The sequence below is a fragment of the Balaenoptera musculus genome, chromosome 20, assembly GCF_009873245.2.
Source record: "Balaenoptera musculus isolate JJ_BM4_2016_0621 chromosome 20, mBalMus1.pri.v3, whole genome shotgun sequence".
Taxonomy (NCBI): Eukaryota; Metazoa; Chordata; class Mammalia; order Artiodactyla; family Balaenopteridae; genus Balaenoptera; species Balaenoptera musculus.
In genome coordinates this window covers 15,734,425-15,750,748 of record NC_045804.1, presented here as the reverse complement: position 1 = coordinate 15,750,748, position 16,324 = coordinate 15,734,425, and the positions used below count along the sequence as shown (strand labels likewise).

Genomic DNA, 16,324 nt, shown 5'->3' with positions numbered 1-16,324 from the left:
TGCAACTAAAGGAGCCTGGCTGCCGCAACTAAGGCCCGGTGCAACCAAATAAATAAATATTAAAAAAACCAAACAAACAACTATGGTCTTCACCACCCTTGTCCAGAGAGTAAGGAAGAGGGAAGAGGAAGTTAGAGAAGTGGTCAAGGATTGGACTGGTCTTGCTGTGGTTCTTGGGTCTGGGACAAACCTCTATGTGAGAGGAAACAACTGAATTACATAGTTTGCATTTTACATAAATTTCAGTCTGAAAGGTGGCAAGGCTGGAGGCCGGGAGACCAGTTATGAGGACATTGTAATAGTCTTGGAGCTAAACTATGGACGTTGGAACCAGGGTGATGGCCATAGGATGAGAAGGGAGGCACAAGCTCATGAGCTTTTAGGTAAACTTGGTAGGACTTGGTAGCTGGGGGATATGGGTGGTGAAGGAGTCAGGGAAGGCTTGGGTCACTGTCTTCAGAGAGGGGCTACAGAAGAGGATGGCAGGGGATGGACATATGGAGTCCAACTGTGGACACGCTGAATTCAATATGCCTGTGTGACACCCAGATGGAACCATCCGGCAAGCAGGTGTGCATGGGGTTCTGACACTTTGAGAAGACACAGGATTACAAGTCATCAGTGTATGAGTGGTGGTTACAAACATAGGAGGGGATGAGATGGGCCACAGACATTGTGAATTAGGAGAAAATTGGGCTGATGGAAACCTGGGGGAATTAACCTGTGAGGGGCAGGGAGAGGAATGTGAGTGAAACAGGAGGAAAACCAGGAGAGTGCGATGTCAGAAAGCCAGAGAAGTAATGTTGCGAGAGGGAAAGAGTAATAGCGCCAAATGCAGGTAAAGCTTCAGAAAACAAAGACTAAAAAGGTGTCTGCTGAATTTTGCTGCTGACCTTAGCGAGCACCGTTTCAGGGGAGGTGAGGAGACCGCCAGGCTGCAGCAGGTGAGGGCATGAATGGGATGGCGGGGCGGAGGGGAGACAGAAGTGTAGCTGACTGTTTGGGGACATCTGGAGACTGGAAAGTGCCAGGGCTGTGGCTAGAAAAGGACACATTGTCCACAGACAGCTTTGTTCTTTTGTTCTCAGTATGAGAGAGAGTTGAGCATGTTTGTGGGCTGAGCCAGTAAGAAGAAGAGAAATTCCAAGGATGCAGATGAGAGGTCCATGGATGGAGAGGGGCTGGAGACAGAGGGGCATGGACCAAGATCTCAGGTCCGGCACCAGCAGGGAGAGTGTCCTTCACCCATCGAGACTTGAGGGCTGGACGGGCGTGCAGCCTGGGATAGAAGGGGAAGAGCCAAGTGGCTCCCCACCTGACGGCCTCAGGTTCTTTGTTTGGCTTCACGTGTATGTAAAACAGGAAGAGACGGTCCTTGTTGAAAGTATGGGGATGGGAGGTTTGAAAAAAGTAAAGTTTAAACTGTGATAACGGAGGGAGCTAATGGACAAGAAAACATGTTGAAGTGAGTCATGCTCTCTTCCTCTCTTTCCCTCACTCCGCCTCCCCGTCTATCAGCAAGATGTCTGCGCTGCTTCTATTTCCTGGTTCGGGCTACTTCTCACCGCCCCTGCTCCCACCGCGCTGGTCTCTCCTAAATTTCTATCAGGTTCCTTACAAGTTTTTCTGCTGCTTCTCTTGCCCCTTTCGGTTGAACACAGCAGCCGGAGTGATCTTTAAAAAACGTAAAGCAGATCATACCACTGCCCTGCTTAAAATCATTCAGTAATTCTCACCGGGATAAGAATAAACTCCAAATACCAAGCTTTGTCCTGAGAGACTCGACACGATCTGGTCCTAGCTACCTCGTCCACACTCTGCCTTAGTGTTCCAGCCACTCTGGCCTTCGTTTGTTTCCTGCAGTGCTCCACGCTAGTTCCCCCCCCCCCCCACCCGGGGCCTCTGCGCTTGCTTCCTTTCTGCTCAGAATGCTCTGGCTGAGCTCTTTCCCATCATTTACCTCCACGACCAAATGTTACTTCCTCAAAGAGGCTTCCCTGCCTGTGGAAAGCAGCATCACCCCACCCCTACTACCTCTGTTTTTATGTACCTCATTATATTTATCATATACATTATATTGTCTTACATATTACTTTACTTGTGTGGGTAGTTTGTTTCTCAATCCTAGAATAAGAACTCCGGGAGAGCAGGGACTTTGTTCAGGACATAGTAGGCACTTAATAAATATTTTTATTTATAAGGACGGTGTTGAAAGTGTCCTTATTAACAAGGACAGTGTTGAAAGCCCAAATGAAGTTAGAAAATAAAGCTGCAGTGGCTCCAAGCCACGCAGTTGTGCGGTTTTCTTTAGCAGAGACCATCAAATAATAAGATTGATTTTCTTAACGTGCCTGTTCTAGAGACAGTTTCAAACAGGTATTTCCAAATGCAGGTAAAGCTTCAGAAAACAAAGACTAAAAAGGTGTCTGCTGAATTTCGCTTTGGCAGAGGCATCTTTGTGGAGAGGAGAGGGTCCCCCAGTGTGACCAGTTTGGATGTTTACGTTCTTATTTATTTTGTAGAGACTCCCTCAACTATACAGCCTTGGAGGTGGGCTGGCAAGTGTAGGAGGAAGTTGCTGGCTCCATTTCCAGGCCCAGAGCTAAGCTGTGCTACACAGGTGAAATCAGGTTACTGAGATCGCTCTGGTTTCCTTGGTGCCCCGGGAGGTTCAGTTATATTTGAGATTGCTAAGAAGGAGGAAAACCTGATGACGGCAGGCCTGTATTTTCCTTAGGGAAGGAGCGCTTTGGGATCCTCAGTTGAGGCTGAGGACCTGCCTGCTTGATTGGCGAGGGCTGACCTCCAGCCAGCGGGCTGAGTGACACTTTCTAACTGCTCCCAGAATCCCACAACTCAGCCTGGCAAGCTTGTCCTATGCCAGCTCTGGGTAATTACATCATGACTCTTCAGGCTCCCTGTCTGTTTTGTTTTTGCCTGTAAACACTGTAGCTAGGGTGACGAAGAGTTAGCTTATTGTAGAATGTGCTAACCACCTTTCTTCTGGCTGGAGGACAACAGGAAGGGCGTGTTATTTTATAAATGGTAGGGCGACTCGGTTAACTCCTTAATGTCTTTTTTCTTGGTTGCTGGTTTATCCAATTTAAGCCCTGATGTCATTGGTTGATAAGGTTTGTGTGCCAAGCTCTGTGCTAAATACTTGAAAAATGTTATTTCCATGACGATATTATAAGGTGGAGACTATTATCCCCATTGTACAGATGAGGAAACTGAGACGCAGAGAGGTAAAGTAGCTTTTCAAGGTCACACAACTAGTAAGTGTGGGTTTTGGATTTTAGAAACCTATTACTGCTTATCATATACTGATACTGTAGCCTGAATTCTCTCCTAATACCGTAAGTGAAAGTAGAAGATAATTCTCATTTTCTGCCATTACCTGATATTCTGAGTCCGCCTTATGCTGCATGTCCCGCAGATATTGAACATCGCTGACGAACCTCTGCCTGTCCTTTGCTTCATGCAACATGATTCTTAATCCGTGACCTGCATATAAAAGATAAATAAATGTGCTGTGACATCATCCTTTGTTGCTTTGCCATATTTGGATTTCTCTTAGTATAATTGCTTTTATTCTCTTATTAATCTAATAGCTATTGTTGGAAAGGCACAGATGCTCCTTTCAGACTGAAAGGACTCTTTGTATGGGTGTCGATGCCTTTACAGCCCTCTTGTTCCAGACATAAATAATGCAGCCACTTTCATGGGCTGGCTTCAGTGAACCTGTTCTGGTTACTCATAGGGAGTTAGATTGGCAGACACCTGATTCAGAAGCAGTTCTAATGCACGACAAAAAAGAAAACCCAAGAACCTAGCTAACTTAGCAATGACCAAAGCTCTGAGCCCCTGGTAACTTAAATTCATTGACTCAACAAATGATCACACCCCTATTCCAACTCAGACACTCCGCTGGGCACTGGGGTATGGCAGTCGGCAAGATGGCATGGCCCCGGCCTTCGTGCTGCTACCATCTAGCTTGGAAGACCGGCAATGAATATTGCTGTTCCCCAGCCCCTTCAGACTCCACATGACTTTCTCACAAACTTGCTCCTCCTCCCGAGTTTTCTGAAGGAAATGTTGGCATCAACCAGCCGGCTGCCCGGCCAGTAACCTGGGCAGTTTTCTTCACACTTCCTTCTCCTGCCCCATCCGTATAAAAACCAAGTCCTGATGATTTTCTCCCCTGAGTATCCCTGGAATCCATCATGATTAGAGCATGGGCACTGGCGTGAGACTCTCTGGGTTCAAATCCCAAGTCTTTGAACATTGACAAGTGGACCCTGATGGTGATAAGTGCAATGGAGCAGAAATACAGGGTTCTCTGACAAAGTGTCATTGGGGGTGGGGGAGGCAAGGTTTTCCTTAGGAAATGACACTGGGTTTGCTAAGGAGTGAGCTGGGCCAGAAGTGGAACAGAGAGGATCTGGGACAGAAAGGACAGCAGGTACAGAGGCTTCAGGGCTTCAGGGGCTGGTGCAGCTGGAGCAGAGAGAGGAGAGAACAGTAACGGAAGGGCTGTAGGATAGGCAGGGGCTGGCTCACAAGGGGCCTTGGAGGTCGTGATTCAAAGAGTCATGTAAAGCCACTGGAGGGTTCCAATTGGGGGAGGACATGATTAGATCTACATGTTTAAAGGTCCCTCCAGGGAATTCCCTGGCAGTCCAGTGATTAGGACTCCCCGCTCTCACTGCCAAGGGCCCGGGTTCAATCCGTGGTTGGGAAACTAAGATCCCACAAGCTGCAGGGCACGGCCAAAAGAAAAAAAAGAAAAGGTCCCTCCAGCTGTAGTATAGAGACTGGATGGAGGGTGGGGGCAGTGGAGGAAGAATGGAAGTGGATGGGCCACTGGGGATATGTTAGACTAATCCAGATAAGGTGGTGCCCAGACGTGGGTCTCAACACTGGAGGGAGGGAGGAGGAGGTATTGAGCCTCTGGAAGTGCTAAGTACTGGTCTAAACATTTACACATATTAGCTCATGCAATCTTCACAGCCACACTGAGGCAAGAATTATATCTCTAGGGACTTCCCTGGTGGCACAGTGGTTAAGAATCCGCCTGCCAATGCAGGGGACACGGGTTCGAGCCCTGGTCCAGGAAGATCCCACGTGCCACGGAACAGCTAAGCCCGTGTGCCACAACTACTGAGCCTGCTTTCTAGAGCCTGCGAGCCACATCTACTGAGCCTGTGTGCCATAACTACTGAAGCCCGTGCGCCTAGAGCCCGTGCTCTGCAACAAGAGCAGCCACCGCAATGAGAAGCCCACGCACCGCAACGAAGAGTAGCCCCGCTCGCCACAACTAGAGAAAGCCTGTGCGCAGCAAGGAAGACCCAACGCAGCCAAAAATTTAAAAAATAAAATAATAAAAAAAAAATTACATCTCTATTTTGCAGATGAGGAACCTGAGGCACAAAGGGATTAAGTAACTTGCCTAAGGTTACAGAACTGGTGGGTGCAAGTGTTGGGGTTTGAACCCAGAGAGTCTCACGCCAGTGCCCACGCTCTAATCATGATGGAATCAAGGGATACTCAGGAGAGGGAATCATCAGGAGTTGTTGATAATACGAATGGGATGGGAGATGGAGGCCCAGGTTACCGGCTTGGGCAGCTGGCTGATCGATGCCAACATTCCCTTCAGAAAACTCGCAGGGAAGAGCAAGTTTGTGAGAAGATAATGTGAACTTTGAAGGGGCTGCGGGACAGCAAATGGAGATGTTAAGTAAGCAGTTAGACGTAGGGCTCTGGAGCTGATTAGAGAAGAAAAGAATTGGGCATTGCTGGCATTTTGATGACAACTGAAGTCGAAGGCAGGATGGGTATTGAAAAAAGGAGGACGACCCAGGACAAAATTCTGAGGACCACTGGATTTTAAGAACAGGTAGGTAGCGGAAGAGGAGCTCTGGAAAGAAGCCGGAGAGGCAGGAGGAAAACTGAGAATCAGGTGGGTGCAGTTTCACAGATGCTGCCAAGGGCAAGCGTCAAGGAGGAGAATATTAATAACCTTGGTGAGAGCATTTAGTGGCGTGACAGGGCTGAAGACAGATTGTATTGAGTTGCGTAAATGAGAGGTAAGGATGTGGAAACGATGCTTTCAAGAAGTTTGTCTCTGACTGGTGTGGTCTAAATTTATGACCAAAACATTGAGTTAGTAAATGGCACTGTTCATAGTGAGTCTACTAGACCTCATCTATAAGGTCATCAAAGGGCCCACGCTATTCCTGCTTCTTGTCCAGTGAAGCTCTTTCATTTATTTCTACGTATTTTTTTTACTGAGATATAACTGACATGTAACAATATATTAGTTTCAAGTGTACAACGATATTTGCACGTATTGCAAAAGGATCACCACAATAGGTCTAGTTAACATCCGTCAGCCCACATAATTACAAGTTTTTTTCTTCTTGTGATGAGAACTTTTAAGATCTATTCTCTTAACAACTTTGTATACATTTATTTATTTATTTACTTATTTATTTTTAGCTGTGTTGGGTCTTCGTTTCTGTGCGAGGGCTTTCTCCAGTTGCGGCGAGCGGGGGCCACTCTTCATCGCGGTGCGTGGGCCTCTCACTATCGCGGCCTCTCCTGTTGCGGAGCACAGGCTCCAGACGTGCAGGCTCAGTAGTTGTGGCTCATGGGCCCAGTTGCTCCACGGCATGTGGGATCTTCCCAGACAAGGGCTCGAACCCGTGTCCCCTGCATTGGCAGGCAGACTCTCAACCACTGCGCCACCAGGGAAGCCCAACAACTTTGACATATACAGTATTATTAACTATAGTTACCATGCTGTACATTACATCCTCGGTACTTATTTATTTTATAACTAGAAGTTTGTCATTTTTAGCTTCCTTCAGCCATTTCACCCACTTCCTACTCCGTGCCTCTGGCAGCCACCAGTCTGTTCTCTGTATCTATGAGTTCGGTGTTTTGTTAGATTCCACATATGAGTGAGATCACATGGTATTTTGTCTTTCTCTGACTTATTTCACATAGCCCTCAAGGTCTATCATGTTGTCACAAATGCCAAGATTTCCTTCCTTTTTTTTATAGATGAATAATATTCCATTATATATATACACCACATTTTCTTTATACATTCATCCATTGATAGACACTTCAGTTGCTTCCATGTCTTGGCTATTGTAAATAATGCTGCAGTGAATATAGGGGTGCATATATCTTTTTGAGTTAGTGAATGTTTTCATTTCCTTTGGGTAAATACCCAGGAGTGAAACTGCTGTATCACACGTAGTTCTATTTTTAATTTTTTTGGAGGAAACTCCATTCTGTTTTCTGTAATGGCTGCACCAATTTACATTCCCACCAACAGTGCACAAGGGTTTCCTTTTCTCCACAACCTCACCATCACTTGTTATTTCTTATCGTTTTGATAAAAGCCATTCGAATAAGTGTGAGGTGATGTCTCATCGTGGTTTTGATTTGCATTTGCCTGATAATTAGTGATGTTGAACACTTTTTCATGTACCTGTTGGCCACCTGTATATCTTCTTTGGGAAAAAGTCTGTCCAGATCTTCTGCCCATTTTTTAAATTGAGTTGTTTGTTTACTATTGAGTTCTTTATATATTTTGTATATTAACCCCTTATTAGATATATGATTTGCAAATATTTTCTCCCATTCTGTGGGTTGCTTTTTCATTTTGTTGATGGTTTCCTTTGCTGTGCAGAAGCTTTTTAGTTTGATGTAGTTCTACTTGTTGATTTTTGCTTTTGTTGCCTTTGCTTTTGATGTCACATTTAAAAAATCATTGCCAGGACCAGTATCAAAGAACTTACTGCCTATGTGTTCTTCCAGGAGTTTTATGGTTTTATCTCTTATATTTAAGTCTTTAATCCATTTTGAGTTGATTTTTGTGTACAGTGTAAGATAGTGGTCCAGTTTCATTCTTTTGCATGTGGCTGTCCAGTTTTCCCAACACCATTTATTGAAGAGGCTGTCTTTTCCCCATTGTATATTCTTGATTCCTTTGTCATAAATTAATTGACCATATATGCATAGGTTTATTTTGGATTCTCTATTCTGTTGCAGTCATCTGTGTGTCTGTTTTTCTTCCAATATCATACTATTTTGATTACTGTAGGTTTGTAATGTAAGTTTGAAATCAGGAAGCGTGATCTCTCCAGCTTGGTTCTTCTTTCCTACACATACTTTTTAGTGACAACCATGTGACAGGGCTGCTCTAGGTTCTGGGGAAACAGCAAGATAAGACAGACAACATCCCTGACCTCAAGTGTCTACATTCTATAGCTTTCTTTCCCTTTTCCGGTTTGTTTTTGTTTTTGTTTTCCATTTGTGCAGGTATTGGCAGAATCAGGTTGCACCTGACTCATGGTGACCCAATGTCTGGTCTGGTCACTATGAACTCTTGAAAGGTTTATCATGAGCCCCAAACAATATCATCTAAGAACTTGTTCTGGTCCCTTGGGGAATATTTTCTCTCAATTATAGAAGGTTGGTCTTTGTGAGTCAGAATCTAAAACTACAATCTGATAGGTAGTTCCACAGATGACACACAAAATCTAAATTTTGCCTCTGAGCATTTTAATAGTCATTTATGGAACCCTACTTTAAAAGACCCCTTTTATCTTTTCATGTGAATTTGTACCTGCATAGAATAAAGTTATGTTCCCACGCTTTTCAGAAAACGATGGTGTTATAACCGGCAGAAAGATGGACCCCTGCTGCTACTGTTGGAAAGAAAAACCTGTCTGAATGTTAATCAGGCAGAGAACATAAGGATTCATAATGAAAATATGTTAATGGTCACTAAAGGAGCACATCCCAGAGTCCACTTGGATGATACATTTTGGTTACAAAATTAACATAGAAAAGCCAGCTAATCTATCCTGGCTTTAATGTAGTATAATTTTAAGGAGGCTTCTAAATCAAGAGGCATGAAATCACTTTGTCTAAATAGGTAGGAAATAACACTATTTGAATTACTCCTTGCTAGGTTACCTCTGACTTCACAATCACACCGACAAATAAAGGACTTTAAAATTGCCTGCAAAAGTCTCTTTGCCCTCCCATAAACTCTCTATTATTGTACTCTACTATAAAATGAATATTTAGAAGCATCATGGTGCCACATTTAATCTCTTAAATATGTCAGTGCTTTGTGGGATTAAACAAATACTCCAGGCCCTAAGGAAACAGATTATTAGAGACAGATCAAGGAGATGGTAGGTAGATCACCACAGTTTAGGCAAACATTCTCAAGTGTCACTTGAACTTCATACTATACTTCAGGTTAAAAACGGACCAGGAGGAACAAGAAACGGAAAATAACTATATGGAAATAAATCCACATGAGATCATGCTTAATTCGTGGATTTCAGCTTTGTGGGCTTCCTCAACCAGATGGCCATTTGAAGCCAAAAATTTTTTCTTAGCAAATACAGACAGGTGGAGGGGAGGAGAGTGATAATAAAATGTGGGCAGGGCACATGTTTCTAAAATAGCATTCTGTATTCTCTTCTGTTTCTCACCTTTGAACTGCTTTTCAATTTACTATCCACTCATAGTTATGCACGCTTCTGTTTTAAGCCTCTGGTGATAATGTGCCAATTTTGTGTTTTAGAAATCTACATAAGAAGCCATATTAAATGAGGGAGAGGGAGCAGGAGAGGAGAAGGCAGGAGGAGGCATGTGGGAAAGGAAGTCCTGCTTTGCCGAAAGTGAGAGTGAATGATTCGTCTTGGCCTCAAAATTCTACATATCTGTGAAATTTCAGGGAGGAATATTCTAAGAACTTTGTGACATATGTCTTCCTCTCTAGTGTACATTTCCCATGAATTCAAGCTGAATTTCCCTGACTAAGGAGAACAAAATCTGATTGCAGAACATATTTCTTTCAGTTCTCTAAAAAACAATCATATGCGCTGTCTTTCTGTTCTATGGCCACATTTGTCAAAAGAATTGATTGGAAGGGAGTTCTTTTTATTAACAGTCAAGCGATTTCACTGTTTTCTTACGGTGTTCTCATATTAGAAATGTCGTTAAAGTGAATATTTTATTGGTTCAGTTATAAAGAAAAATGTAAATGTAAGCCCCTCTTTCGGCTGAGGGTTCCTCTGAACCAAAATCTAAATGGCTATATTTATACTTGACCATCAGGTTTATAAATTACCCCCCTTTCCATAACTGGGTGCTGGGAAGAAGCATTGCAGGAGACCTTATTCATCCTTTTACACAATTAATTAATCTGTAATGACAAAGATTACAGAATTTGTTTAGCTTTCAAAAATCTTAGAACTTTGAAAATCTGAACAAAAAATAAAGTCTTAAGAGTTTTAAAATCTTAACTTATAAAAATATTTTGAGTATAAGCAACAAAGATGAGTGATTTGGGCTCAATCTTCCTAACACTGCACTCCTGAGAGAATACTGTGACCAAAGAAAAAGACGGGGAATCGAGAGGGTTGAGGGTAGATGGTAGATTGGTTCCATCCAATTTGCTTAGGAAATCAGGAGGCGGGGTGGGAGGTGCTGTGCTATAAAGGGCTTATGAGAAAAGCTCTTTGGCGGTGACTCTTCATTTTATTGTGAAACCGTGAAAGAGCTGGGCGGGCATACACTGACCATCAAGCCCAAAAGAGAGACTCAACGTGTAATTCGGAAACTTTGGGGCTGGGCCGGTATGTCACAGGCTGGACAAGCAATTCGATGCTTTCAACAATATCAGTAATTTCGCACTCGGGAGCCGGAAAGGCCGTGATCCGTATACCTCTCCTGGACCTGCAGAAAAGGGTAGTCTGCGGGGAAGTTATGTACGTGAGGGGCCGCTGCCAGGGTGCAAATAAATGATCACAGAGCTCCTCAAACCTGTCTCTTTGAGGCAGAAAAATACGGGGGCTCTGGTCAGCCGGAAGGAGGGAGCGGCCAGGCTCCCAGGCTTCAGGCCCGATTTCCCTCCAGAATCGGAGAAGTCGCAAGGAGAGGTGGTCCCCCCCGCTCCTCCCCCGACTTCCTCGGAGGATCAGGAGCCGCACGGTCGGGGGCAGGGTTGGGGAGGGCCGGGCCGAGCCGGGCCGTTACCTTGCGGGTCAGTCTTTTCCCCCTGCGAGGGGCTAAAGGGGCCGAGGGGCGGGGCAGGCGGACTGGTCCAGGGCGGAGGAGCCGCCCATCAATCGTGCGGGGGCCGTCCCTGTGGTCCTCTTCCTCCTCCTCGCTCTTCTTCCTTCCCTCTACCGGCCCCTCTTCCTCCTCCTCCCCGGAGGCAGCTTTTAGCGGCGGCAGCCGGGCTTTCTAGGGGCGGAGGCGGTGGGGGCTGCTGCCTGGCGTCCTTCCGTTTCCTTAGCAACCCGGCCTCCTCCCTCCTCGCGCGGGAGCTGGGTTCGGTGAGCGCGGCCGTGGGGGCGGGGTTGGGCTGAGGCCAGGCGGTCCCGAACCCGGACGTGGGCGCTGCGCCGGTTGCCTTGGGAACTAGTCGGGATGCGGTCGGGAAGGCAAAGCGGTGATGGCGGCGAGCAGGAGGAGGCGGATTGGCTTTGTCTTGAAGTCCAAAGCCCAGTCCAAAGCCCAGATATCGAGGCCTTCACTCCTGCCCCGACTCAGTGCTGTGCTTTACAAAGAATGAGATTAGAAAACGAGAGGGGAAAGTATTTTTAACTGAATAAAATAATATTAAAGGCAATACACTGATAGAGGGAAAGAGTGCAGCCCTGCAGTTTGAGCTGCGCAGGGGATCTCTGAAATATCTGATCCAACATGAAAAGGAAGAAATAAATAATTAAGGGAGGCACCCCATCAGTGGCAGAAATGAGACAGGAACCCAGTTATATCTTGGTTATCAGTAATCTTGGCTGCCTTTCCCAAGGTAGGAGGTTCTTAGAGGCTTAGACTAGTGCCCACAGGTTTAGAAAGAAGGCACTGGAACCTGTGCTAGACACACCCTCTGCCAGGTTTATTTCTGTCTGTGGTTTTCACAGGCAAAGATGACTCTCTTTCATTTATTGTGCATATTTAGGCACTTGATAACTTGCCAACTGGTGTCAAGTTAGGGCATTTTTGACTGGGTAGAGAATAGGGAAAAAGGAGAATAGAAATTCTTGGACCTTTCATCAGTGCCCAGAATCCCCAGGTGTCTGTGGTTTGGGTGTCTTCTCAGCAACCCCCAAACCCAGTTGACGTCCATGTCTCCTGCAGCATCACACCCTTCTTTCTATTCTTATCACCACCACCCTAGTTTTGGGCTGCACAACCTTTTAACTGGATTATTAGAAGGACCTCCTAACACACCCTGGGCCCCTGTCTTCCACACCCCTATCCCCACCATTTTCCCTGTTTCCATAATCAGCATAGATCCAATGTCATTGGCCCCATGTTATGAAGCTCTCAAAATTCCTTACTCCCTGGGGAATGAAATCCCTTCCCCAGGGCTCACATTCTTGGTTTTTCCTCATTCAGCACTTCTTCATCATACTTCAGCCAGATGAGACTCTGTATACACAACTGATATTACTCCCTGACTTTATATCAACTTCTAAGGCATATCCTGAGCCAGGCAGAGCCCAGATCAAATGTACTTAGGTGAAGTCTTTGTTTTGGGCACTTTGTCGTCCAAACTTTATTAGTCTTTCAGTAATCCCTAGTACCTTTCCATCTCCAGTAGCCCAACCCACATTCTGTTCTTGTTCTCAGCTAGCTATCGAGTAATCCTTATTAAAGCATCAACTGATAATTGAAGCATTAACTGGTAAGTGCTAACCTAAGACCTCTCCCCATGGTTTGTGCTTTTCAAAAGGAAATGCTTAGAAACGCAAAATCTTTAAGACACACTGCATTGAAACTATAATAGTGAAATGGTAGGTAGAGAGTTTGTTCTGTTGGAGCTAGACCCCCCTCAAATAAAAATAATTATAATGATTAATGATTAACAGAGAAGGAAGTTGAAACCCAGGTGAGATAGTCGAAGAGAAGTGACCTGCCCTAGGACACATGGTAAGTGACAGACCAGGGCTCAAAAGCAGGGCTTTTGGACTTCCCTTGTGGTGCAGTGGTTAAGAATCCACCTGCCAGTGCAGGGGACATGGGTTTGAGCCCTGGTCCGGGAAGATCCCACATGCTACGGAGCAACTAAGCCCGTGCACCACAACTACTGAGCCTGCGCTCTAGAGCCCACGTGCCACAACTACTGAAGCCCGCGCACCTAGAGCCCATGCTCCACAACAAGAAAAGCCACCGCAATGAGAAGCCCACGCACTGCAACAAAGAGTAGCCCCCGCTCGCCGCAACTAGAGAACGCCCGCACGCAGCAATGAAGACCCAACGCAGCCGAAAATAAATAAATTTATATATATAAAAAAAAGCAGGGCTTCCCATTCCCAAATCCCTGACGTTACCTACTAGTAAGAAAAACACCTTGATACATATTGGACCCAGATTTTTCTCCTTCCACTTCAACATCTATATAAAATAATAGTTTCTACCTCAAAAGATTGCTGTGGGGATTCAATGAGACTGGACAAGTGAAGCACTTACCATCATACTTGGTATACAGGAAGCACTCAGTAATCAGTAGCTTTACTTTCTGAGGCATATTTTAAGATTTTATTTAATGCATATGTGTGTCAATCATATATTTTTGAAGATTTTTAAATAACAAGGTTTGGAGACGTCACTTCATGTCTCAGTTTTAAACTCTTCTACATTTCAAGTGTTTCTGAAAATTAAGTTCTATGAAAAGCACCATGGTGCCCTTGAAAGAGGGTTAGAGTGCCAGAGGTCAGCCTGTAAAAAGTTACTGAGCAACCTGGTTCAGTGTTTAGTGAGTAAACTTGAGCTTAGCATGTAAATTACCAATAAGATTAGTTCTAGCCTTAAAGAGCAAAATGCCAAGAAAGTGAAATATTAAAGTGAGGAAGAAACATAATTCCTGGCTGGGGAAAGGATCCTACTCTTCATTGCTCTTTGCACAGTGTCCCTAATAGATGATAAATAAATTAAGGAAAAAACCCAACTTAAGTAGATAATAGATTCTAATGACTGAGATATTTGGTGTTTGCAAATAAGTGTCAAGAAATTCTTCAGTTTCATCTAAGAGTTCTGCAAAGGGCAACTTCAAGTATAAAATTTCAGAAGTAGACTCTGTATTAGGTTTTGGAAATCACATTTTTTTTAATTTATTTTATTTTTGGCTGCGTTGGGTCTTCGTTGCTGCACGCGCGCTTTCTCTAGTTGCAGTGAGCTGGGGTTACTCTTTGTTGCGGTGCGCGGGCTTCTAATTGCGGTGGCTCCTCGTTGCAGAGCATGGGCTCTAGGCACACAGGCTTCAGTAGTTGTGGCATGTGGGCTCAGTAGTTGTGGTGCACGGTCTTAGTTGCTCCATGGCATGTGGGATCTTCCTGGACCAGGGCTCGAACCCATGTCCCCTGCATTGGCAGGAGGATTCTTAACCACTGTGCCACCAGGGAAGCCCTGGAAATCACAGTTTTGAGGGCAATGTTGAACTCATTACAAAGAGTAAGCGGTGCAGAGGGGTAGCTATGCTTTCTAAGCCTCCCAAGGGTTAGGCGCCTCGTGAGACCTGGCCCAGCTACTCACTTGATCTGGAACAACCCATGCTCTCTTTGTCCACTGAGTATTTCTTCTTCCTAAGAGAGAGTCTAACTAGGTCGCTTTGTCATTATCCAATCAGGAGCTCCCCTGATGGGCATAGAGCTTCAGGTCAAGTGGCCCCAGAAGGAGATGGGCTCTCTCATAAACAACATGGTCGTTTTTTTACCTGGGCCTCACTGTGACTAACAGCCTTCTGTTCTCATCAGCTGAGGCCAACGAGGTGATGTTGCCTTCATTCAATGCACAAGCTATGTGCCATGGCAGATTGTTTACAGATAGGATCTCTAGGAGTGGCTTTCCTGAGAAGGGGACTATGGGTACTGTAGTTCTCTAAAGCTTCATGGATTCTCCTCCAGAACCCCTCTCGGTAGGGAATTCATCTGATTAATTTAAAAAAATTTTTTTATCAAAGTTTAGTAAATTTACAATGTTGCGTTAGTTTCAAGGGTACAAAAAAGTGATTCCATTTTATATATATATATATAATATATATATTATATATTCTTTTTCAGGTTCTTTTCCATTATAGGTTATTACAAGATATTGAGTATAGTTCCCTGTGCTATATAGTAGGTCCTTGTTGTTTACCTATTTTATATTCAGTAGTGTGTATATGTTAATCCCAAACTCCTAATATCTCTCTCCCCCACCGCCCTGCTATCCCCTTTGGTAACCATAAGTCTGTTTCATCTCATTAATTTTTAAAACTGGCTAATGGCTTATTGAATACGGCATGGGCTGTTGTGACATTCTGCATTCATCCCATAGAGATAATTTGGCCAGACTGTGGGTATGCAATGTGATCATCTCTTAATGTCACTCATTAAAAGTGGTCCTTTATTGATGTAATTAAGGTGGCTAGAGAGCCTGGTAGGCTGTTTCAAGGTGAACCCTCTAGGCTATGTATACATTTTGATGGAAGTCACTGAAGACCCAGGATTGGGTCCTTGGTTTTTTAAGATTGGAAATGCCATTTTAGTTAATTCAGAGCTGCTCTTTATAGGAACTGATTCCCAATAATTCCACTCAACAGAGACTAAATGTCCTCCATGTGACCAAGCTGATGTTTTATCCCAGAGACTAAAGCTGGCAGCTGACCAGCCCTGGTCAATGCACAAGGTACTTCCTCCTGTGTGGAAAGGCATCCCCGGGAGATCAAATTAAAGATCTGAATGTTTGGTGAATATTGAATTAACTCAAAGGGAATTGAGTGTTCTTGAGTGATATATCTAGCAGGCTGAGGAGGCCTTAAGGAATAACCTTCCTTCCCTCCAGAGCTGTTTCAGTCTGGATAACTGATTTGGACTATTCACCTCAAAGCTTTAGATTTTTTTTTTTTTTACCCCATCTTTGTTTCAGTTAACTGCCTTTTTACTCAACTTTACGGGACCACTTCTCTTCCACTTACGTCATCGACAGCATAGTATGGAGTTGAGAAGACCTGGGTTTGAATCTCATCGATGGCCCTTGCTGTATGCTAGTGAACAACTTTTATCCCTCTTCACACCTTGAGATCCTCAGAGTTACAATGGGAACAGTCAGAGCCTTCTCACCAGCTTGGTGTGAAGATTAATGAAATAGCAAGTGCAAAGTTTCTGGCCTTGAACCTGCCACATGATAGCTTCTTCAGCAAATGGTAGCTATCATGATTATTTGTGTTATGTAGATTTAATTCTCCTTGTTGAAGTCTGAGGATATATCAAGGTACATCACCCCGTGAATTTATAAA

At 44.5% G+C, this 16,324-nt stretch overlaps 1 protein-coding gene across 1 annotated transcript in view; it reads right to left on the bottom strand.

Annotated features, from left to right (window-relative positions):
- MARCHF10 (membrane associated ring-CH-type finger 10) overlaps positions 1-3,487 on the bottom strand; it is an 83,268-nt gene extending 79,781 nt beyond the window's left edge. The window contains exon 1 of the mRNA XM_036835510.1: positions 3,398-3,487. Within this exon, the coding sequence (XP_036691405.1) occupies positions 3,398-3,487 (90 nt within the window). The remainder of the gene's footprint in view (positions 1-3,397) is intronic.
- Positions 3,488-16,324: the final 12,837 nt, after the last annotated feature.